The 26294-nt window shown below is 36.9% G+C and overlaps 3 protein-coding genes across 3 annotated transcripts in view; all 3 read left to right on the top strand.

Moving 5' to 3' along the window:
- Nucleotides 1–74: 74 nt before the first annotated feature.
- Nucleotides 75–2798, top strand: LOC114524763 (vesicular inhibitory amino acid transporter-like). The gene has a single exon (XM_028545935.1). It carries the CDS (start codon nt 341–343, stop codon nt 1640–1642), a length of 1302 nt encoding a protein of 433 aa, XP_028401736.1. The 5' UTR covers nt 75–340; the 3' UTR covers nt 1643–2798.
- A 341-nt stretch (nt 2799–3139) lies between these two features.
- Nucleotides 3140–12607, top strand: LOC114524762 (probable glycine betaine transporter). Its single transcript, XM_028545934.1, has 4 exons — nt 3140–3790; nt 7598–8094; nt 10205–11280; nt 11402–12607. The coding sequence occupies exons 2-4, from the start codon at nt 7655–7657 to the stop codon at nt 12082–12084; spliced, it is 2199 nt and encodes a 732-aa protein (XP_028401735.1). The 5' UTR covers nt 3140–3790; nt 7598–7654; the 3' UTR covers nt 12085–12607.
- Nucleotides 12608–19936: 7329 nt separating this feature from the next.
- Nucleotides 19937–26294, top strand: part of LOC114524952 (hypoxia-inducible factor 1-alpha inhibitor-like) — a 40790-nt gene continuing 34432 nt past the window's right edge. Inside the window, exon 1 of the mRNA XM_028546203.1 lies at nt 19937–20045. Within this exon, the coding sequence (XP_028402004.1) occupies nt 20034–20045 (12 nt within the window). The 5' untranslated portion in view covers nt 19937–20033. The remainder of the gene's footprint in view (nt 20046–26294) is intronic.

Below are 26294 nucleotides of genomic sequence, written 5' to 3'. Positions count from 1 at the left end.
TCTCATATTTAGCATAATATGGAAACAGCCTAGGTAGCTTCAACGAACCTCGATCGCTCTGTTTTCCTGCAGAGCCTGACTTGCAGGCTGTATTCTCCTACCTGTAGATTAGAGCAGGTGCGAATTTGATCATAATTCTTGCTGTTTTGTCAAGCTCGAATAATAAAAACATAATAAAAATCATACTGATTTTATAGGATTTTTGTCGGTATTCGCAAACGCGTCGGTATTTTCTACTGCTGACGACAATGATGTTTCATTTACATTAACAAAAGATGATGGGAAAATTATACCAAACAACCAGAACAAACGTGAAGTTGACCTAATTGCTAGAGATTCGATGCGGAATATTGATGAAACAAAAACGGAGGAAAGTTCAGATGGTAAGATTACGACCTTTGAGGCATTTTGGAACATTTGTAATACAATCCAGGGTTTTCCGATTCTTTCCATCGCATATGTCATCCAGTGTGGCGGAATTGTGTCAATCATCTCTTTGCTTGTCGTGTCAGTTACTTCATGTTATACCAGTTATTTGATAGTCGCGTGCATGTACGTGTATAACAACAATGGAGAACTTGTGCGTGTTCACTATTCGTTTGCGAACATCGGAAGTGCTGTGTGGGTAAAAGGAGGAGGCACGTTAGTTCTTGTGATCCAATTTATCCAACTTTCACTTATATGTTCATTATGTTCATTCATCGTCAGTTCTGTCCTTCATACACTTTTCTGCCATCTTGGAGTCCCCCCCTGGATTTGGATACTTCTCAGCGCCTTACCATTTTTGCCCAATGCTTTTATCACCAACCTGTCGCAAGTTACCTGGACGAGTATCGTGGTGATAGTTTCCGCTGGAATCATATTTGGAAGTGTTCTGATCTATAGCCTTACACATACTTACAAATGGAACTGGTCAGTGTTACTGACATTCAATGTTGATAAATTTCCAGTCGCCGTAATGTGGCTCATGTCCAGTTACTTCTCTCAGCCTTATGTGGCGGTTATTGAAGAATCAATGTCTGTTAAAAAGAGATTTGGTCCCATCTTAATCCTGTCCTTCCTTGGAATGACTTTGATTAACTTTTGCATGGGTATTATTGCAGCTGCCACCTTCTTTCCTGCAACAAAAGAAGTGATAACCGATAACCTTCCTGCCGGTCCCTTCAGAATCCTGGTCGCATTAACCGCAACCATCCTCTCGATCGCATCGTTCACGCTGCCAGTGTTCACTGTGTTCGAAGTACTAGAGCATTTCTGCATCGACAATCAGCTAATTGAAGATAAAAGATCAGAAAATCGTCCTTCAGCACGTCAAGTTATGTACCGTTGTTTTATAATCGCAATGACAATTCTACTTGCTACACTTCCGAATTTTTCCCAATTGGTTGCATTTCTCAGCAGTTTCACAGGGACGAGTTTAGAAGTGATTTTTCCATCCTTGTTTCATATAAAGCTATGTTACCACCGTATGACATTATGGCAACTCGCCCTCGACGTTCTCATTTTGATATTTGGCGTAACGATGCTTGCATGTGGTTTGTACTTATCCCTAAGGACCCTTGTTATAAGGAATTCAACAGTTGATCACGCTCCTCCTCATCTACATCATTATATAGTAAAAGCCGTTGTAGAGGTGCAGTAGAAATGAAGGATGTATTACTCCAAAAATACGTACGCAATTTTCGGGAAAACTATACGTAACTATTTCATAGCTAATCAGGTATTTTAGACAGTTTTTGGTCATAGTAAATGCATCCGCGATGGCCGCGTAAGAACCTGCATGGGGGAAAACCTGCACGCCTCTCGTGTAGCCTTAGTATTCTATAATACTTTTGTCAAACGGGCGGCAATACGAACCCACTGGTTTATTAAATAGGCTCATTTGCATGCACAAAAAGCTAAGGAGGTCTATAGAGCATTCAGGGGCGTAGAAACCGGGGGGGGGTAAACATTGATATGCTCTCCTGAAGGATACGAGCTTCATCTAAATTAATATAGTAAAAATGAGACAAAGTTTAAAACGATTTTTTTAGAAGCTATGTGTGCTTGCCACTTGCGATATTCACACGTAATAAGAACGGCACTCAGTAATGCATTCAACTGAAATGTTTTATAATTTTTATATTAAAAAGTAGAAATGTATACTGAATGCTGAATGTGGTAAGAATAAATACCACCGACTTCCATAACTATATACAACTATACAATAAATTCAATCTAACTTTTTATTAATTACACATTACGCTTTATCTGCCATCTTAAAAATGAAAGAATTCTTGGTATACGATCAGTGTGAATGTGTGGTATATTAAAGTTCTTTTTTAAACAATTTCTCGCATATCATGCACGCATAACAAGTTGTGATGTTCATCAATTGGCCATATATATATATATATACATTCAAACTTTCACCCGCTGAACAATAATCTACTCCTTGCGCATGCTTCGGGAGGGCTGGTACATTGTTATTGTTGATCGATCGAACACATGCATATATATGAAATAATATCGGATCTGCAGTTGCATGGCATCGACCTTAGCCCTCTTTAACTGAACTTAATAACATAGTCTAGATCTCTTATTGGCTTCTTGATGACCTCTTCGATATGAGCGCTCCATGTAAAATGATTACTTAGGCCTTGCTTATTCCCCACAAACAAACGTCGCGTTTTGGTCGCGTCGAATGCAATTCAAACAATAGATAATGAGAGAATTGCATTAATTCGACGTTACCAAAATGCGACGTTTAACTAAGGGCTGCTTTCCAGTTACGCGTTTCAGTTTTATGTACGCACGTACACGCAAGGAAAATTTGAAATGAAATAGATTTTTATTATTCAACATACAAGTGCATACTAAAATATGCTGAAAACCAAGTTCTTTCGATTTATTTACTTAATTTTTTCAAACATAACATATATATATATAAGGATTTACTAAATTAGACTTTTACGTGCGTGTACGTGCGTATGTATTTTGCGATGCCGGTGCATATATATATAAGACGAGAATAAAATACAATAAACTTGGTTTACTTCATATGATTTTATCCACTGCAAATTTGTTTCGTACAACTCACAAGCACTGCTTGCCACACTCATCAGGTGAATTTATACGCGAATTTCCATTTCTCAATTTCGTGAATTTTTCAGGTGAATTTGTATGCATGGTTGTTTCCTAAGAAAAGGGCACCTACCTACCTCAGGTTTTCTAATTAGCGCCCACCCTATGTAAATCCAGCCATGACAGCATGTGTGAAACTGAAAGTGATCATGTGATGGTTCTGGAGTCGTAGAGACGTAGACAGTCACGCCACTGGTGTCTGTCACCGTTTTCCCGCCTAGTTTGAAGTGACTCGTGGGCATGCATCAAACACATGTTTTAACAGCTGTATTTTAGTTGCATTTCCCGCCGCTATATATGTTTATTTCTTTATTTTCCTCCTATATAACGAACCATCTGCATATCATTTAATAAACAGGTTAGATCAATGTCGTCGCCAGTTCAGACTTCAGAGTAGTTATGTTCCTATATTCAGGAACCGGGGGAAGTAGTTAACGAGGATTTCGTTCTTGGGGCTTACTGCACTCTTGACTGTTGTCATGGTTTTTTGGAAATATTTTGAGGTCAAATATCATGTCTTTCCGCATTACTTATACATGCAGTCAAATACTCGATCTACTTGGTGCGAACACTTATACTCGGCCTTTTTTGGTACCCATAGCACAAAGCGAAACGTGTCCATAGTAGGAAGCAAATAATTACAAAACGTGACACAAAAAGTGATTTGGTAAGTCCGCAATATTTGAAAGATAGAGTAAATTTACGAGACGTATCTACAAAACAATCGTTAAACGCAACAACAAATACAGGCCGAGTAGCGGATATCGCGAGAGACAAACTTAGGTCATCTTTTAAGGCTAGAAGTCCTGGAACAACATGGTTGTTTCTTGATTTATGCGTATATTGTCTTCAATACAGTACTTAATAGGTTGCTGGAATATTGTATTCAGGTTATACCTGTTTCTCAGGATGTAGTATGAGAGCGCATACCATTGGCTGCATGAGGAAACTAGTGTATGAATCTCATTCTGACCTGTTTAATTAATCCCCAGCAGGCATGTTATCTCTCGTCTTTCTAGTCTTTCGTTTTCAACTATTCTCGACTTAGCAGAGCTAATGGGTGTTCACAATACTTCACAGATTTGAAATCTAGACCAAATGTGCCAAATTTCATAAACATGTAAGACTAAAGTGTGTCCGAAGAAGTAGAATATTTTAATCCGAGGCTATTGACACAACGACATTTTTCGTCCAAAGCGGAACTTACTGATTCAAAGTATAGATAAAAAATATCTGTATTCAAACAGCATTTTCTTAAATAAAAAATGACCATACAGGACACAGGTAAAACAGGTTTATCAGTGGTGAACAATGAACTACATAGCTTGTTTTATTTTAGGCTTATAATGTGGTCGGTTTTAAGAAATATTACAAAAATGAGGATTACAGACAGTTTGAAGCTACAATCAATCAATAGTAGAGGATGAAGTACAAAAAAATAACATTTGTCATTTTCATTGCCTTGATGCACACACGGTTTTCACAACGTCTTTATAACCTCAAGAAAATAGTATGCTGTATGCAAACGAATATAAAGTATAGTCTGTTCAAGTTAATTATTGTCACAATCAAGTGAATGCGTGGTTGATCGTCCGCACGTAATCCATAGTAATATAGATCCAACTCAGAATGTGGCCAAAAGCATTGATTTTATGCCCTAATGGTGCCTAAGGGCATTTGTCAGGGGAGTCAGCATAATACCAAGCGGTTAGTATACCACATTTGATGAGATCATGAGAAGTTACTCGAATTTCGAAAGGCCATGGGGCCCAGCTCGTCAATCGTCGTCGATCATCATGCGTCATCATCATCCGTCGTCAAATATACATTCTCATTCATAGCATACCATAGCCGTCAAAATAACTTTACTGAAATTCTAGATTTCTCTGATCTGATTCGAATTTGGTTAAAACTTTAACTACTTTAAATCTTACACTGAAGCCAAACTACAATCTATATCGCTCCGGACAGAGTAAAATACATAACATTACACCTACAAACAAAGAACCTACGGTACCATACCAAAAATTGTGTTTAGTATGTAGCCTTTACTTCAACTCCCAAGACAAATATCTTTAAAGGCTTTGGGCCTTTGGCATTACTTGACCGATTGGAACAAAACTTCACACAATTTTTGACGGTAGATATTCACTGGTAGCAAATAATATATGCATATCATATTCAGCGAATACAATGTTTCTAACAAAACTATTGAAATTACGTATTGTTGGATATTCAATGCCTCTGTAGATTTTGGCATGGTCTAAAACGCGGAATGGAATCATTCATCATTCATATTCCAAAACATCTGGAATATCGGGAACATCTGAAATATCAGGAACATCTGAAATTCTGAATTTTTATTCGTTTTCTATGGCTAATTTTGCAATACTTCTTTTATAAATGGGTAAAAGGAGCCCCATTAGTTCGTATACTATCCGTATTTATGTACGTATGTATAATGTAACGACGTAATAGACCTTTTCAGTAATTGAGATGGATTTCAAGTTTTACTCTCACAACCTATATGCAAAGATGCAAAACATCATTACCTTCTATTTTGAACTTATCCACCGTTTAAGCTAAACGGGCTTGACACTACCGGCCCCTAGCTGATGTGGGACTATATCTATAAAGAAAAAACGTTTCTTTTAATCTATGAGTCGCAATAAACCGGTTTATGCTTGTATGAACATGTCGCAGTCGAAATTCAACCAGCCAAAGTTCCTTCAAGCGTTACGGTGGATCAGTAAAAATATAGGTCAGGTTTTACTGACATTCGTCAAACGACCAAAGGCCTTATTTAGACTACACGATAAGTTCTATGCAATTATCAGTATGACAAATGCGAGGGCCTATTCCACAATCTTTACTCATATTGTTCAGGATGGAATTTAACTGAGTGTCACGCGTTTGTACGTGTGTTCATACCTTCACATATACGCTCCAGGTCAAGAATCGTATACCGTATTTATGTACGTATGTATAATGTAACGACGTAATAGACCTTTTCGGTAATTGAGATGGATTTCAAGTTTTACTCTCACAACCTATATGCAAAGATGCAAAACATCCTTCTATAACCCGTGCATGAATAAGAATTTTTCATTTTGACTAATACGTATGGAAATAAGCCATAACGCGGCTTATTTAAACCGTTGTGATGTTAAAATGTTGTGACGTAATTACCGAAAAGGTCTATTGCTTGAGTGTTTTTGAATGTGCATGGCGATAGTGAGGAAGGAACAGTGAAGGATTCTTTTTAATTTATCGTAATGGGAACACTGTTTTTGACAATAGCGGACAAATTTTTCACGGAACGACAATCGCAGGCATGCATGATTGTGCAGACGCCTGGGGCAATAAATTTGCAATAAAATTCAGTATATTGTAAATTTTCCAGATATTCCAGGTGTTCCAGGCGTTCCAGATGCGCCAGGTGTTCCATTGTTCCATTCCATGTTTTAGAATATGCCATAGACTTTGAACAAGTGATTCATCAAAGCTAACTCTGGACAAAAGCATTAACTGACAAATGGGCGCTCTGACCTTGCGTTTATACTTCACCAGTTCCTGGTCCAATGGTACCATCGTACTTGTTTTAATGTAATACACCCTGTATATATGTATAGGTTATTTTGAGACAACGAGGCCTTGCCAGGGGATATGTGATTTGATTCACCGAGGCGCGCATAACGTACTTATTTTTCACATTGGCGAAGTTGCATTTATAACATAATAATAGAAAGGGAATGCTTTTATTCCATGTCGCAGTTAGGAACTAGAATTAATGGAACCAAAGAATTGTCTTCTGAAAAACAAGTTGCAGTTATTGGGAGGGATATTTGGGGGGAATATTAGAGGGTAATATTGCACCATTGCACTATTGAATATATTCCCCGACAAGAGCAAAGAAAACCAATGCAAGCCATGTGAAAAATAAGCATTAACACAAAAAGTAAGACTGAGTATATTCCCCTGGAATATTAGCCCCACTTTGTGAAAATTACATGCAGTTGACTTCACAAGTTCTTCCTACTTTCCAAACTCTTCAGGGGCAGGCTCTACGCAACCTCGCAAGCCAGGCGAAGGCTGGATAGCTGTATCCACCTGATAGTCATTTTTTCAACCGTTCTAAAAATGCTCGAAAAGCATTAAAATTCATCTTTGGAACAAACAATTTTTAAGGAAGATCTTCGATTAAAGAACACTAAGATTTAATAATAGTTATAGCAAACAGCGAGCGATTTTCAAAGCGATTAAAAAAATCACTACCGTTGGATAGCGCGTAAACAAAAGCACTTATAACTTATAACGGACGTTCCCTAGCAATAGAGGTGTCATTAAACAGTAGCACAATATATTAAACGTTGCTTTATTGATTTTTTATTGAATTGTCTTTTGTACCTGATGATTAATTTTAAACGAAGTGCAGTCATGTTGAACGTATATAATTAACGGTAAATGTTTATAGGGTGCGGTGGATTTCGTCATAGTCATAGCGTGATTGTGATTGCTTGTAAGAACAAGAATGGAGCGAAATACCAACAGAAACAGAGAAAAATGCCGAAGCTTTAAAGCAAAAATTGGGTGTATTCACCTCGATTTCAACCCGGTCGTGACAATCATCTCTGCGGTCATTATCTGGGCTTTTGTGATATGGTGCGTAGTTGATACGGAGACAGCTTCAAATGGTATGAAAGATGCGAAGCGTTGGATAACAGAAACCTTCACATGGCTTTACATTGGCACACAAGACGTCTGGTTCTTCTTTCTGGTTATCTTGTATTTCTCGAAATACGGAAAAATGAAACTAGGAAAAGACCACGATAAACCAGAATTCAGCAACGCGACATACTTCACCATGTTGTTTTCTGCCGGAATAGCTATTGGTCTCTTTTATTACGCCGTCGCTGAACCAATTTTTCACTATGTACCTGGAGGCCCTGGGTATAACAGATATTGGGGGAGGTAAGGCATTATTACTCATAATATTTCAGTGTCATGTTTGTATTTTTTTACTGATGGCGATGAGAATAATAAATATACGTTATAGGTATACCTGCATTCCAGTATACAAACGAACTGTATGCTAACTTTAAATTTTCATACCGTGACAAAAATCGATTCTGTCTAAAACAAACATGATACCTAACTCCCTGAAGCCGGTTGTATAACGCCTGTTTAGCTTAAGAGGAAAAAGTCAAAATTAAATAACATGCACTCTTATACAACTCTCTTGAATGAGTCAACTTGAATATTATGCACTGAACATGTAGTTGTAAACAGTAGCTTTGTGTTATAAGCTAGGTCAAAAAATTTTGTTCGCTTGTTGACTAACGGCAGACTTGCTTTCTATTTTGAACTTATCCACCGTTTAAGGTAAACGGGCTTGACTCTACCGGCCCCTGATGTGGGACTATATGTATATATAAAGAAAAAACCCTGTTTCTTTTAATCTATATGAGTCGCAATAAACCGGTTTATGTTTGTATGAACATGTCGCAGTCGAAATTCAACCAGCCAGAGTTCCTTCAAGCGTTATGGTTGATCAGTAAAAACTAAAAATATAGGTCAAGTTTTACTGACATCGCATTCGTCAAACGACCAAAGGCCTATTTAGACTACACGATAAGTTGTATGCAATTATCAGTATGACGAATGCAAGAGGGCCTATTCTACAATCGTTACTCATATTGTTCAGGATGGAATTTAACTGATTGTCACGCGTTTGTACATGTGTTCATACGTTCTCATACGCTCCAGGTTAAGAATCGTACACCGTATATACCAAACCGCATAGTGTGAATGGCCTTCAGATAAAATATTCGACTTTACCTCAGCTAAGCATGCATGTTAAGCATAATTGCTAAAATAGACAAAAGCCCCGATGGGTTTTTCATGCAGTTAGTATAATGTATACTAACATAAGCATTTGAATAAGACTCAGTTATTTAATAGGTACGTATATGTTTAGTTTATAGTAAAACCAATGTACAGGGCGCAAGACTCACTGTTGCTATACTTGCGTCATAGAACTCTTTATATATTAAGTTCCGTAATCAAAATATTTTGTTTCATACCAATTGTGTATAACGGAAATGAAAAAAAGAAAAGAGGTAATGAAAAAAAAAAAGACAAGCATTGGGCGAGGACTCTTGGTATTAATCAGGAATGCATTATTTTCAGCGCACGAAATAATTTTTCTTTGAATCCTATAGCTGCATACACGAAAGCCGCACGTAACATAACGATACAACCATTAATTTTGTATCGAGACACATCACCAAAATTTTCTTCATTTCATGTCGTATTCAATTTGATATATTCATTTATAGCGAGAAGGAATATTGCGGAATATTTAACTCTTATTTACTGCGATCGAAAGAAACATTATGTTTTGTGGACCTGAGAACGGTCGATAATTATAATGGCGAATAAATCGCGTGGCATGCCCATATATAAACATACCACGCCACTTATTGGCCATTTGACAAGTGGTATACAGTAGTTAAAATAACAAAGCCAAAGACTAGACTGAACTCCATCGAAATTCGAAAAGTGAAAAGATAATCAATCTAAGACCAAAACGCCTCCAAACGTTCATAAACTAGCTACAACATGGCACGATGGCGTATTTCAAACTCCCACGGAAATTTAGCATAACTTTGGCATAGAATGTGTATACGATTTAAAATGTTACGCTTGGTGTCTTCTGGCTCCCTTTGTTTTGCTTTACTTTAGTTCAATTTATCCAAACTTATTCATAAGTATTTCTTGTTTTTTTATTATAAATTATCCGTAAATATTCTCTTCTTGTATCCCTAATAAATACAATATGTATAGATAAAAAAGGCATATTAATTATCCCAAGTTGCACTCCGGAAAAACGTGTTTTTCGTTTGGGCGACTGTGGAAATGCAAGTTTGCGACACAACAAACGACAAGTGTCTCATTTTTGTACACATATACCCATTCCCACATACCTAATGCCCTAGACGGAGCAATTAATATTTTTATTTTCAAACATCTAAATATTGATAAGTAACTGAAATTTTCTATTTGGTATTTTGTCTTGAAGATACACGGACAACCAACGCGCTCAGGATGCAATCAATATCACATTGTTTCACTGGGGTGCTCATGCCTGGGTGGTGTACAGCCTTGTTGGTGTACTCATGGGCCTGGTATCGTACAGACAAGGTCTTCCTATGACCATACGGTCGTGTTTCCATCCTCTTATTGGAGACATGATCTACGGATGGGTTGGCGACGTTATCGATATTCTGTCCGTTATCGTTACGATGTTCGGCGTATGCACGAGTCTTGGCCTTGGGGTGATTACATTGAATTCTGGCATCAATAGATTGAACAGTGATATTGATGAAAGCACCGACAATCAGATTATCATAATTTGGCTAATCACTGTCGTTGCTACAATCTCGGTCATATCAGGACTCAGGGTTGGCATCCGTCGTCTCAGTGAAATTTGTTTTTGCTTGGGTATGACGCTTATGTTGTTTGTGCTTTTCTCGGATAATACTTGGTTTCTACTCAATCTCTACGTGCAAAGCATCGGATACTATTTTCAATGGCTCATCCAACTTGGTTTTCACACCGATGCATTTGCGCAGCTTGGTAACGCACCTGATAAATTGGAGAACCCAACGTGGATGGACGGCTGGACGATCTTCTATTGGGGCTGGTGGATTGCTTGGTCTGCATTTGTTGGCATGTTCATAGCCAAAGTTTCCCGAGGACGTACCATCCGTAATGTGATCAATGCAACGATGACAGCACCAATATTGTACAGTTTCTTTTGGCTTTGCATCTTTGGTGGTGTTGGTATCAAAATGGAACGCGAAGCAGAACTGAATAACGTCACATGTAACTCTGTTCTTGGCGGTGGGAATTCCACAGCATCGTACAACGGATTATACCGTTTGTCTTGTCGAGCGTTCAGCAGAATGTTTTTTGATGTGCTGGGTCAATATGGGGATAACCTGGAAGGTTTTCTATTTGGACTGTCTTTGGCAACGATCGTCTTATACTTTGTGACGAGCTCTGACAGTGGTTCTTTGGTAATTGATTGCCTATCGGCCAATGGTAGCCCAGAACCGCCAGTTCTCCAGCGCATATTTTGGGCATTAACTGAAGGTATTTACAATTTACATTCAATTCATTTTTTTATCATTATCATAACCAGCTCCAAAACACAGATTTTGGACTCAATATAGATGAAGTAAACAGTACTAACAAAAATTATTCGATCATTAAGGTGCCTGTGCTACAGCGCTGCTTAAGGCTGGGGGTAGAGATGCCTTGGACGCTCTGCAAACTGTTTCCATTGCCGGGGGTTTGATCTATACTGTGATCATATGTTTCATGTGTATTTCCATATGGAAAGTCGTGAAGGAAGAAGCTGGAGAAAGCAATCCAAATGCACCGCAGTTTTCATCTTCTATCCTTGCAGTTCTTGGTTGCATCTCCGCTCAGAAATGGTTGAATGTCTTTTTCGCGGCCGTGTTTCCATGGTATCGTGGGGGTCAAGCTGCAGGCAAGATCTACAACCAAAAGCCCTGGCCTCATATGCTTGCACTTGCTGTTATGATGTATGCATGGATTGCACTGGAAATCGCCGAAGTGGCAAGTAATGGGTTGGCGTATATTGGCTGGGTGATTCTGTTTGGATTCTTCGCTTATCTCATAGCGATACGGGTAGCGATTCGAAATCGTTATGGAATCCAAGGAAGCCTGTTTGAAGATGCTCTTGCCGTGATTTTCATGTATCCTTTGGTTGTTGATCAGATGCACGAACACGTGTTTTACGGCCAGGATATGCCAGAAAAAAGCCAACAAGTGCAAGACAATATTGGCATGGATAACCCAGGACAACTGAATCATGGCGTTCAAACCCACGAGCAAAGCAATGGAAGAAAATTTGAAGAAGCTCATTTTTAGTAGCATTTATAAAATAGTGTCAAAATAAGTACGTACACGGCTTGGTTAGTTTTAGAAGACTTCGAAGTCTTCCTGAATTTTTTTTGTAGGTTAGTTGTATACAAACTTATTAAATAGCGAATAGAAAAGCTTGAATTTTCATATTTTCAATCACGAACTTGAAAGATCATTTTGAACTATCTATAATTTAGTATTAGGAAAGCCTTGTTACGACATAACTTTAATCAATCTTTTACAACAACTATTTTCTTATACATATATCCTCCTTTTATAATTAATTTAGTAAGCATGTGCATTAGGTAGGGTTTAACTATAGGTGGGCTCAACTCTTAAGTCCAGATTATTTAGATAGTACAGTTAAAATTAAATGTAAGTTGACCCTGGTTTTGTTAGTACGATGGAATATTTATCGATCAGAAAGTAAATATTTGTAAATCTGTACTTAACATGCATTGCCATGTGTAATATATCGTAAACGATTTACCTTAAAGTAATAATAAAATTTTATTTTTTTGTACTTCAACTTTTCAAGCAAATCAACTCTTATTATTGTTAGGAAGGATTTTAACTTAAGACTGAAAGTGTTTGTAGCATGATTTTTTCGAATATTAACTAAATTGAGATGAATTTATAAGATTATATTTTAAAAAATCAGGTTATTTAGATAGCTTTTTTACCACAATTTTCACAAATTCTTTCTTCAAACACCGGACTGGAATTCTGGCTATTGTTTGTCTGGAAATATGATACTGGTATTAGTTGTAGTTGCCGTAAGAATTCGTCTTTCGTTAGCTGTTCCGGACCAGAAGCATAACACTCTACCACAAGAGGATGATATAAGAAGTCTTTCAAAGGTACACCACGGCGATGACGTTTTCCTCTTTGCCTTTGAGGTTGGATGGATCCTTTACCGATTGGTCTCGTCATGCATGATTGCTTCGCTTCCTTTCCTTGAAAGTTCCTCCGTTTTTTCACCTTGCTAACCGCAACTCTTTTTCCTCTTGTGTCGGATGTAAAATGGAAATGCTCTTCCGAAATATGAGAATTGCGAATTGATTTTTCTTTTTGGTTTTGTTCTGACGAATCTTCATGTTTCTCCCTGTTTTCTTGCAATAATTTTATCGTTTTCAATTGTTCATTGAGTCGTTTTTTTAAATTCGCAATTCGCATTGCAGTTCGGTTTACAAAGTTTACTGTAAGTTCCTCGGCTGTCCATAGTTCCTTCATCTTAACGATGCTTTCAGTTCCACGACTATCTTCATCCGTGGGGTTGGCCATTGATCTATCACATGCACTCTTGTTCGAACTACTTTTTTTTCACTTACCCGTAGCGAAACCATCCGACAGACTCTTATCGTTTTCTATTTCGGCAACTAAATTCATATTTTGGGTTATTTTAAGTTCCGTTGATCAATTTCTGAATTTTAAAATTAATGAAATAACATCCAGAATTTCATTTGATGCCGTCATCTAATTAAAACGGTCGTTTAATTAACGCGTCAGTTTCAAATGTCCTCGTGCGCAAAATCACAGATGAGATCATAGGCCGCCCAAAATTAGCGGCCGAAAAATTTTTCGGCAATTTGTCAATGTAATGTATAATATATAATTACATGTAATTATGAGATATATACAGATACGAACTGAAGCCAAATCGGTTATTCGCCCAATGTGCGCATGCGTAACTTGCTTGGCAAGTGTCATGTTGAAATTTATTTAGTAAATCGATAGAAAAATTGAATTTTTTTACAAACAAATACCGATTTAAACAAAACCTTTAGTAGATGTCCCATTTGATTTAAGACCTATAAAATTTTTAAAAAGAAGGATGGAGTGGATTCTGAGCTAAGATGATTCATAAAATAATTTGATGCTGGAAAAAACAGGAAAAAATATTAGCTGAGGAGTGCGGGGCTTGCTGTGCAATAATTTTTAAATTAGCACTGGATGAGTTTTTTTTCAGTTTAGAAAACATGCCCATACATGCTTAATGCTTTAGATACAATATATCTTCAAAAGATATAATAAGTGAATCAACAAAGGTGTTGTGGCTGGCTTTTAAAAATACGAAAAAAAGATAACTGTATATTTGAATAATGCAAGATTATAGTAAAAGTGCGAATTTATGCCGTCGTTAACATGAGTGAAGTGAAGTTACTGAAGTACATGCATGTACAGTGGTATCAAACCTCGTTCAACTGAGAAATTCTCAGCCGGTTGGAAACCGTTAGATAATGCCAAAGATATTTAATTTACGTTCTTGCTAGTTGCGGAAAATAGACATTTAAAAGTTTACCGGTTCAAATTTTAACCACGGCAAGCCTGGGAACTTGCTCTTTCTGGCTCAAGAATTCAGCGGCGTAGCCAGCCAGCCTGACAATTTTGTCCCGGCACTATGTAAATTTCATGTTATTATAATTATTCAAGTCTTTAGAAATTTATTGTTTTCACAGTCAATGAACAACAAAATATCAGCTCAGCGGGACAAATCGTCAGGTTGGCTACGCTATACTGCGAGAATTTAGTTCTAAAGAAATTTTTTCCATTTATGACGACATGTATTTATCAGACCCAATGATCAGACCATAGATTTCTATCAAAGATAGAGTACGTTGGTATTTTCGCTCAAGAAAATCTTGGAGCGTAATAATAATGGGTAAAAGGATTTGCTAATACTCGTGACGATCTTTCAAACTTGACGAAAGATTTTATGACACTTGATTTATTGATAACTGAATATATAATGCAATTACACTATATTATCGTTCGTAGTAGTAAATTAAGCTTCCAATAGTTGCTGATATTCCATGGCGAGCGTAATGAGAGTGGTGGTAAATTTCTTCAGATCGAGCAGTCTAGCGCCGTCAATTACGTCTTTGCATACTGCAGATTCTGGAAGCTGTAAAAGAAAATTTTGTTTTGCAATTAGTCGTTTTTGTCGTTTTTATAGAATTCTAGATTGAATCATGTGCACCTGAATCAACTCGTGCATACACGCGCGAGCACCATGGAACAAGGACGCGGTTTTTTATTATTTCATTTAACTTCAAACGCCCGTACTTTTAAATATTGAATCATCTTCTATACGTGTGATAAAGGTTCTATTTTAGGACTAGTACAATATGTACAAGTGAATTAACTCACCCCGCAAACGTAGTCACTCTCAGATTCAGTTTCATCTACAGGGTCAACACTGAAGAAGTCTTCAATTTCAAAGATGCGATTGTGATACTCGATCATTTTCAAAATCTAAAAAAAATATAAACCTCATTACTTACACACTTTATAGCTACTTATAAAATATATAAACCTTATATAGCTGCTTACAAAATGTCTCAAACTGTTGGGAAAGAGACTCTGAAGTTTCATCACAACACAGATTGTCTCTCTTGCAGCTGTTACATTCGTAACATGATCGTTCGGAACAGAGATTGCGAGATTTTTTATGTAGGGACATTCGTATTGATATCTTTTGACCAAGGTTTTGATAGCCAGTTGAAGATTCTTCAGAAATACGCTGGGCTAAAGAAAAAAAAACCTTGATTAGGATTTACACTGATCGAGGGCATGCGCGCTTTATAAGTAAGCGATTGGCAACTCATTGAAACGACTTGTTCCTTTGAACTAATTGGTACGTTGTTTCTTCAGTCTCGCAGACTTACTTGTCTTTCGATTTTCAAAGATTCCAGTAGTTCATCCTGCAAATCAATACTGCGACGACGTTTTCCAAAGTTCCACTTATAGCCAAAGTTGGTTTGTCTATTTCGCCAGTTGTGACCGACGTTGAAGTTGTGGTTTCGACGATAGTTGGCGTTAAAATTTGTTTGCCTACATGTGTAAAAAATATACATGTATATGCATTGGTATAGTAAGTAAGTAATAGTTTATAATGAGGATAATAACCCTTAGACATGCAGACATAAGAGTTTTACATTTAAAAAATGTACATTGATTCTATATTTACAAAAGTATAACATGCATAGTAACTTATGTCTAATAAAAGCTTGAATCTAAAGTTCGAAGAGACGTCTGTTTATAAATACTCGTTTAAATCTCTCAGTCCTAACTTTGGGTAAAATATAGGTGTGTTAAGATAAACTAAAGTGTAGAGGCTGTCATAATGGTTGAATTCGCAAGAGTAAAACATGGTCTGCTCACTGAATGGGTGAGTAATACAGCTGCAGCCTTTAGATTCTATCTATATAGCGATCCTATAACTATATGCATGTGGTAATAACTTGGCATTACAAAATAACTTGATTCCGATCCAATCAATCACTAATATCAGTTCACCAGATGTTTAATTCATTTTATGTATGCTACTTGCTAAAAAGAAGATGCTTTAATACTGACTATACTCTAAATGCATATCCTTCATGCTTACTGATAGTGTATCGGGGATATGCAGATGCTAGCCTACGTTCGGTTTTAATGATTTTAAGTATAGCGACTAAAGTAGTTAAAATTCTATTGCTCATTCAATGCAGTGATTACCTGGATCTGAAGTTATGATTGACATTGGTGTTCCACCGATTACCACGATAATTGTAGTTCACTTGTCTGTAGTTGAGGTTTGTGTTGTGTCGTCCATTATTGCTTCGATGATTGAGGCCGTTATGATTGAGATTGGTATTTCTCCCCAATCGGTAGTTGTAATTTCTGCTGTTCCATTGTGCCGAACTGAATAAAAAAATTCATTAAAAACCGCTCGCATGAAACTGTCATGCAACCAATTTACCTCCAACGACAAATGATGAGAAGATCACAATGAGAAGTATACATACTATTTCACCCACATCAATTAATTTTCGCCCATAGTAAACATGCATGTTAAAACAAAAATATAGCTATATAATTATATAGACGATAAAAAGACATGCCCCCCGATTAGAGTGATGGCTGAATGGTTTGCAATTAATACAACAGAACATTTATTGCGTTTTATAAGAACTCGCTACTTACCAAAATCCAGCTGTTAAACAAAGAATCATGGAAAATAAGCAGGTTACAGCGAGCTTCATCTTGTCTTGAACCAACTTCCTTAGTAGAATCAACTTGTCTCACAGAATCAACTATATATCTTCGACAGTTCGAGTATATGAAAGCAGTGGAAAAGATCGCGTCTTATATATTCCTGGTCTGCAGCTCTCCGGACCAATCCGGTGGCGGTGATGTCCATGCAATTTCCGTTATACCATGCACCATGGGCGTTCTGGCATGCATGGTTGATGGAACCACAATCAAACTTCAACTTCCTTTCAGCATTTTCTGGGCGTGTTATTTTGATATGATTAAATCACTGTCAGTGTCCGGCCTGTTTAATATTTAGACTCTTAAACAAATAGCAAATTGCAAACGTTTTGAAAACCGAATGTTAAAGTCGTGCCAATAAAAGCGTTCTGAAAATTTGTGATCAGTTCATTTCCTAACCTGAAGGAACTGCTCTGATCAGCTCCTCGAAATGTTCCTCCAGAAATTTGAAATCATCTCTTCCTGAATGAGCATGAACTTCCTCATCATATTTGAGCTGATATGATTGTTGACCATGCATGCAAATTAAATTAAAGCACAATAAACTTATTAAGTCGCGAGCAGATTAAAATAAACCGCAGCCTAATGTAGCCGAGGCTTTAGGTCTACACAGGCACAACTAGGCCAACGCAACTCGAATTTTCAGTTTTTTAAAGCAAAAAAATTCAATTCTTGAAGGAAACATTGTGAGCTAATTTAAACCGCGAAGTTCTCCGGCGTATAAACGTCTGAAGAACGACACAGACTGCACTGACGCGGTGCGGCAACGCGTAATTAATTTCTGGAAGCAAAATTTGGAACCTATATGAACGCCAGAGTAGTCAAAATGTATTATCGTTAAGTAATCTACAAGAATATAATGATATTATGATAGTTATATGCTTTTGGAAAATGAAAAACCAAATCGCGTCCGGTCTGTGTGGGCGTTGATCGAGTCTGTCTCGGCGGCAGCGACTTACCACAGTCGACAGCGGCGAATTTGAGTCGTTTATACGAGTGTTTGCAAGCGGACAATTACGTATAATTTTAACAATATCCCGTATAAACGCACTGTTCGCGACTTATTTAACCTGCGGCTTATTTTCGCTCGTATATAAATGGCCCTAATCAGGCTAAACCTTTTGGTCACGAAGCCGTTTGTAATCTTTGATATGGTTTGGTCAAACTTCTTTCCAGCATTTTCTGGGGTATTAATTTGATCACTGTCATTGCTGTCCTGGTTAATATTAGGAAAATATTCCTCCGTATGACGAAGCATTGCCATTGATTACAACGAATGCGACGTCGTTGAGGGATCGGCGAGAAAAATTATGTGAACGTTTCATTGAGAAGAAGTGAAGAACATATGTAATGAAAAACTCAGAGAACTATAATAATGGTATTTGGATACGAATTACGACCAAAATGTAAATATCGTATAATTATTTATGTAGAACCATGGATAATCTTTAACTATCCATGGTAAAACTGAACGTTTTAGGAATTCATTTTTTCCCCAAAGTATTTTAAGAATTTGACTCAATTTAGCTATCCTCTTCAATATTAATATATAAGTAATATATCAATGAAGCACATTGGAAATGTTTTGAAAACCGAACGTAATACATGTAAAAAATGTTATGCAAGCATTGATATACAAGCCATTGACGTTTGTTAAGTTAATCTACTGTTATATGCGTGCTTCGGTGGTTCAGTTAAGCAAAGCTTAATTATATTAGTTTTATACATGCAGCGTATTTTGCATATTTCTTAGACATCCCGAAGTAATGTATAGCGATTTTGAAAAGTAGTATCTCCATTAATCTTCCGCGTAAAAAATACATGTATAACATATCAAAATCTAGTTTAGTCTTTCGTCTAACTAATAAAAGTTGTACATTTGTTCATTTCGATAACTTTACTCAATAAGAAGCTATTTTGAAACGTACTTTTTTATACTGTATACTTCTGTATACTGTGTAGCCTACTTTTTATACTGCGGTATATACCAGACTGCAAAACAGAAAAACAGCGCAAGAAACTTGGCTTTCATGAAATAATATAATTTAATATAATTTATCATTTGAAATAATATAATTATATTTTATTTTATTTAGCCCTTGCGTTTCACGTGGCATGCAGCCATGTATTCACGCGCATTATACACATGATAGTGACATACTCATGCACAGCTGCCATGTGATGCTATCAAATGTATTTTAGAATATAATATAGCAAGCCTACGCTAGGCCTATATGCGCAGAGATGGTTCAGTCCATCAAGGAAATGAACAATATTTGTTTATATTAGGAATTTGAGTATTGATTTGTTTAAGATTTACACCCTAAATTAAAGCTTTAAAGCCTTTGTTTGTCCGATTGAAACCGGTATACTTTGAATTAATCAAGTCGGATTTATATTTTCCTATTTTATAATTGAAAAACCAGACTCGAGATGCATCAGTCAATCTCGTAATTCCGCATCAGTCAATCTAGTCATTCTGCATCAGTCAATCTAGTAGTTCTGCAATCTGCACAGTCAATCTAGTAATTCTGCACAGTTAATCTAGTAATTTCTCGGTATTTTCTACCGCAGAAGATTAAACAAAGACCGCACTTCCGTGCCATGCATATATATATTATATATGTCATTTTTCAACTTCCTTTTCAGCATAAAAAGTGTTTAGTTTATTTGCGCTTATAGAGTTTAACATGTCGCAACGTAGACAGTGGTCATTCACAATGCTGTCCTTGGATGTGATGATTTTTGCCCTATTGGTCTGGGCAACACGAAGAATTGTTGCCTTCGAGGCCTGTAAAAAGGCCGAAGAAATTTGTAGTGCAAACCGCAATGATTATTCTGACTTTATTGGACGTTACACATTTCCAACAACTCCGATTAGGGCCGTCGAATGTAGAAGCGAAGAAGCCATAGCAGAAATGAAAAAGGGGGTGAGTAATGGAGTAATGATAAACCATGCACGTTAAACTCTTTGGCTGCACTGCAAAAAAAAATCCGCTGAGTTAGTATTTGCGCACTGCAAAAAGCTGATTAATATATGTTTTATAAATCCAGGTTCCAATTGTTTTGAAGAACTGTTATTTTGGTGAGATCACACAGGGGTGGACAATTGAATATTTGAAAGAGAATTTACTGTCACCTAATCTCACAGTTTACAAGTCCCCAACAAGAAGATTCTTATTCTACAATCGTGAGAGCTCCAAGGAAATCATAGAAAATATAACATGGAGTCCGCCACATAATGTGACTGAGATGAGTTTTATACAGTTCCTCAATCAGATTGACGAGCTTGAAAAAGCTGGAAATGGCACAAAAGCATATTTGCAGGTACAAGTTAAGCCTTAAGGTCAAATTGCTGCCGTTTTGCATAGTTTAAAAATTAAACGACGCCAGAAGCACTGTGATGTTCCCAGTTTGACTTTATGGAGCAACAAGGCACGACGAATTACATTAGCATGTGCATGCTGGAAAACTCACGCCCGTTTTTCACTAGGCGAATTTATTCGCACGACGCGATATCTGAAATCCAGTGATGTGATTGGTTTGCGAAAAAATTCGCCGGGAAAAAGTAGAATCGCTTCCTACTTTTTTTCTGTTGGCGCGAACAAATTCGCCTAGTGGAGAACGCAGGCTTCACCCACGTATACAGTTCGCGGCTTTAGTTGTTTTTTAGTAGTTAGCTACCTCGATGTATAGTCTGTATATAGTAGTGAAATGAAAGGCTATATTTTCTAGACGTTTATCCATAAATTCTGATCATAAAACCCTACGAAATCCTTCATTCATTTCATTCATTACTATACATAAGATATATGTATTAGTTTTAATGATGATATATATTTATCTTATTTTATAGAGCAGCCTTGAAAAGGAATCTCTAAATTCAGACATGCAGGATGATGTGTTGATGTTTAATACGAAGTGGTTGAAAGATATGAAAGAGAAACTGTCATGGGGTAGACTCGATGTTAATCTTTTCCTTGTTGGCATGAGCGGAGTCGTAACACCCGCCCATTATGATATTATGGAGAACCTATTTCTACAGGTTGGTTCTGGTTATATAATTACTACACCAGTGTTTATATATATATATAAACTAGATCGAGTTCCCAAAATATACAAAATAGCCAACACAAGCAGACGTTTAATTTGGATCGCGCATAATATGCGTGCAGTCGTTTAGCTTCGATCGAGGTCACAGAATATGCGTTCAGTTGTTTAATTTTGATCAACTATATGGTATACAAAATGTCTGCAGTGCCAGCAGTTCCGCTTGACTTATATATATATATATATATTTCGCCTGATGATCGCCTTGAGCGTGAAACACCGTGTAGCGATGACAATATTTTTATATATATACACCCATTTGCAAAAACGTTGGCCGCAGATAGATAGATAGATATATACTCGAAGTCTAATTAGAATTGCATATTATCACATTTGCATGGGATTTCAATCATATTACACAACATATGCATTTCTAATTAGATTCAGAGTATGTATCTATCTATCTATCTATCTGCGGCCAACGTATAATTTGAAATTATCTTGTAGATTCATGGTAAAAAGCGATGTATTTTGTTCAGTCCAGAAAATTACAAGTTCCTCTATCCTTATCCTGTTTATCATCCTCATGATCGACAGACACAGGTATACCACGCATCATAGTTCAAGGCCAGGGTATAGTAAATTAAAAACTAGTTGTTTTTTTCCAACTCTACGAGATGAAGAACGTTATTTCGCCCCCTTTCACTATCCGTTACCGTGTAAAACTTTGCCCAACTGAGTGCTACATACAAGGGCTATCGGTTTGTGGAAGACAATAATTATATATTAATTGAAACTTCAAATGACCTTTGGAACCTCATGCGGTTGACTGTGATATTTTTTGTTGTTGTTCCTATTCTTAGATGTTATAGCTCATATTACTGTTTAGTATTGATACCCATTGGTTAAACTGTATTTAAGACAAGGAAGAAAGAAGTCGTTCTCTATTGATTTTTGTAGGTAAATTTTGATTTTCCTGACTTTGAAAAGTTTCCAAAATTCCGCAACATCACTGGTGTTGATGCTGTGGTTGCACCCGGTGATGTCTTGTACATTCCAAACTACTGGTGGCATTACATTGAGTCAGAGAGTGACAGGTATAGCATACGACAGTAACGCGCCATTAAATTTTTCGAAATTTACTCATATTCATGCCCAGGACTAGGAATTTCCAACCAGTTCGTTTGAACATTTGAACAGAAAAAATTTTTGAATTGAAGTTAAACATACATGACATAATTCTTGGAAAGTTCCTGTAGTACCCATGCAGTATGGTCTTAAATGTTGTAAATGACACTTATAGCAAAACCATATCTATGAATTTCTGGTATTTGCCAAACCATGCTGAAGATGAGTTAGTGGAGGATGCTAAAATGGCTGCTGAAGAAGAACAAGTTGAGAGCATTCGTAACGATAGAGAACCTAATGGAAAATTTGGGAAACAGGAAGAAGATGAACAAGAGAAAATGGAAGAAGAGGGTCAAACACAGTTCAATAAAACGAGACCTGTTGCATATACTGCAGGAGAGTTGATTGGGCTATCACGAGAAATCGAGGCAATGGTTGGAGAGGCGCTAAATGATGTCAAAAAGGTAAAAAAAACATGTTACTAACAATACCATCAACGTACTACAAACATGTTAAGATATATCACTACTGCTGATTACTGCACGTAATCGTACATCGTGCAACTCATTCCAGTGTTTCTAATATGTAAGCCATATTTATAAATCAAATATATTCTATCAAAAGGGTTCTGCATGCCAAGAGATGAAAAAGAAGGATTTCATCAAGGATATTTCGTTATAGTGCAGAATTTTTTTTTATATATAAAATTAAATATGTAATTTCATAAAAAACGATTGTGGTCTCGATTTACAGTTTTTAATATATATTCTAGGTTGGTGCATTTTTAAAAGAGCTGGTTGATGGACGCTTTGACCACGTTTAAAACAAGAAAACTATACAATTCAGATTGTTCTTCAGTAATTAAAATGTGTTAAATAAGAATTGTGTTCTAATAAGAATCTTTACTCCAATGGAGCAAAAAAGTGGTGTATTGGATTACCTCTTACCATTATCGCGCTAATGCTTGCACGGTGTATATTTCGATCGCGAAATTCAGAAGCATGCACATATCGTAATTAAAAAAGTATAGAAGTTCAATTGTTCAAGAATGTAAATAAACCGCATGATACATTCATTTTGTCTTAAACTTTGCCTTTGGAATTGCGCTTATATAGTAATATTAAATCTTCAATCCTGTGCAAACTGCGGACGTGTCAACGCGCCCATACATGCACGACCACATCTTGTTAAACGGCGAAATAACAGCGATATTATTAAAATAGGACCAGAATCTACATGTATTAAATATATTCTTACCCCAATTCAATATAAACTTAATCAATAGCATGAAAAGAACTTTTTATTTTTTCCTCTTGGAGGAATTGTCGTATCAGGCGAGCGAAATCGAATCGCGCATCGGAAAATTAGCCAAAGCTGTGCACCACAACTCTTGGAAGACAAAACTGGGATATAGATGAATACGGTATGTATGTATGTAAAACTTTATTTAAAGACACTAGCCCCGACAACAATAAGTTGATTTCCACGGGGGGTGTCTACAAGATTAAAAATTACAAAAATGTAGGAAAATATATAATGACTATGTACAAGTTAGTGTGACCCCGGATATTATAGTTAGGATATATTGGTTACGTTGGAGTTACGTTTCAGCTGGCTTTTGAATGCATGAATGGACTCAGCCAGTCTGGTGTTGATAGGGAGACTATTCCATAACTTAGCTCCACTATATTTAAAGCTCTTTTTTAAAAATTCTCTTTTTGGCTTAGGAAGAGCCAGATCTGTATGACTATTTCTAAGTTCATAGTTAGTTTGCATTTGATTGCGTCTAATCAAGGTTTCTTTCAACGTGGGGCCTACGTAGTTGTTCAAGACTTTGTACATTAGTATTGATTTACTAGTACGTCGTCTTGTCTCTAAGTTGTCCCAATCAAGAGATCGAAGAACATCAGCAGATCTAATGTCGTAACTCGCACCGGTTATGATTCGGGCTGCACGGTTTTGAAATTTTTGGAGTTTATCTCTTAAGTTTTGATCACAGACACCCCAAATAGGAGAACAATAATCAAAGTACGGCTGAATCAGAGCCCGATAAATTGTTTGGAGAGAGGTTTTTGGTGCGATTGGTTTAATACGTCTCAATGTGCCCAAACCTGCACCAACTTTTTTGCAAATCGCCTGAATATGTGGACTCCAGGTAAGATTTTCGTCTAGTTCGAGCCCCAAACATGTAAATGAGTGAACTCTGGAGATCCGTTGGTTATTCAATGTCAGTGAAATATCAGAGGTAATTGACCTAATACGATGTTTGGAGCCGACAAACATTATTTTAGTCTTAGTTGGATGGTGTTGTAGTTTATTTCTAGAAAGCCATTCGCCAATTCTATTCAAATCATGATTAAGGTTTTCGGTTAATTCAGACAAACTGTTAGAACTGCAACAAATTTGGGTATCATCGGCATATAGATGAGGAGTAGTTTTTTGAAGGCAATCGGGTAAATCATTAATGTAAAGTAAAAATAACAGGGGACCTAAGATAGATCCCTGCGGCACCCAGAAACAGTCCTTTTTGACGATGACATTATATTATTGACAATGCAGACTTGTTCCCTAGCAGTTAAGTAAGAATCAAACCATCTCAACTCAGTGCCCGATATTCCAAATTGGTCTTTTAATTTATGAAGTAAAATATTATGATCAAGTGAATCAAAGGCTTTACGAATATCTAGAAAAACGATGCCACTCAGTAGACCATTGTCCATATTTTCGTAGAGAGCATCGCACATCTGAGTCAGGGCAGTAAGAGTTGAGTGTTTAGGCCGGAAACCATGTTGATATTTTGAGAGGAGCGAATTGTCATTAAGAAATTTGTAGATTTGATTAAAAACACATCTCTCAAGTATTTTACTGACGATAGGTAGGATTGATATAGGGCGATAGTTTTCGCGCTTTAACCTATCATCAGATTTGTAAATAGGAGTAACCCAGGCTTTTTTCCACTCATCAACATATTGACCTTTTTCAATAGAAAGATTAAATATCCTGGTTAATGACGGGCCAAGAATATCCGCAGAAATTTTTAAAGCTTTGGCAGGGATGTTGTCTAATCCTGTGGATTTTGAGATCTTGAGACTTCGCAATTGATGTATTACTTCCTCCTCATTAATTTCAGAAAAATTGACTATACAAATACTAGTATACTTCGCACCATTACACACTTGCGACGACGAAAATCAAGAAAAAACAAAAAAAAACAATCCATGGCCAATTTTCAACTCCGTCGCTAGCGCCGGGGTAATTAGTTTTTACTAAATTATTAGTTTTTACTTAAACAAAACTCACTATAAACTATTTCCCTCGGGAGCATACATTAAGTGTATAATATATACTTGCAAAATGTCCCAAACTCTTGCGTTGGGAAGGAAACTCTGAAGTTTCATCACAACACAGATTGTCTCTCTTGCAGCTGTTATATTCGTAACATGATCGTTCGGGACAGAGATTGCGAGATTTTCTATGTAGGGACATTCGTATTGATATCTTTTGACCAAGGTTTTGACAGGGGCGCCGTGGCCGGGGGGGGGGGGGGGCCAGGGGGGGGCCATGGCCCCCCAGGATTAAAACCTGTCGGAAATTTACGAACATTGCATGTTGTCGGAGTATATATTGTATTTTGAACAACCCAAAAGTATTTGAACTATCAGAAAATAGACGCGGTTATTTCTAATATTATACGGTACGACACTACCCCAATTTTCTATTATACTGTTGTCGCGCAGGCTAAACTAGCTGTTTCTTCCGAACGTTTCCGGTTTCCGATAAACATATTTTCTATTAATATAACATTACGCAAGGAATGTAATTTTCGAAATGTTGGAGATTGGCGCGATAAAATCATGAATGGTGATGTACTTTCGAACGCATTTATTGTTCAGTGAGTTTATACAGTTTAATGCATTATATGGTGACCGTCTAAAGAAACACCAGCATGTTCCGTATCAGAATGCTGGAGCTACAGCAAATCCTTTTCAAGTTAGTACTTT

The sequence above is a fragment of the Dendronephthya gigantea genome, unplaced genomic scaffold (assembly GCF_004324835.1).
Source record: "Dendronephthya gigantea isolate DGI-Jeju-01 unplaced genomic scaffold, DenGig_1.0 000032F, whole genome shotgun sequence".
Lineage (NCBI taxonomy): Eukaryota > Metazoa > Cnidaria > Anthozoa > Malacalcyonacea > Nephtheidae > Dendronephthya > Dendronephthya gigantea.
The sequence above is the reverse complement of the archived record's forward strand: the minus strand, read 5'-3'. Positions and strand labels throughout refer to the sequence as shown.

Coding starts and splice junctions, on each gene's coding strand:
- LOC114524763 (XM_028545935.1), top strand. CDS start 341: ATGCGGAATATTGATGAAACAAAAACGGAGGAAAGTTCAGATGGTAAG.
- LOC114524762 (XM_028545934.1), top strand. CDS start 7,655: ATGGAGCGAAATACCAACAGAAACAGAGAAAAATGCCGAAGCTTTAAA. Junction 8,095..10,204: donor TATAACAGATATTGGGGGAG/GTAAGGCATTAT, acceptor TTTGTCTTGAAG/ATACACGGACAACCAACGCG. Junction 11,281..11,401: donor ATTTTGGGCATTAACTGAAG/GTATTTACAATT, acceptor TCGATCATTAAG/GTGCCTGTGCTACAGCGCTG.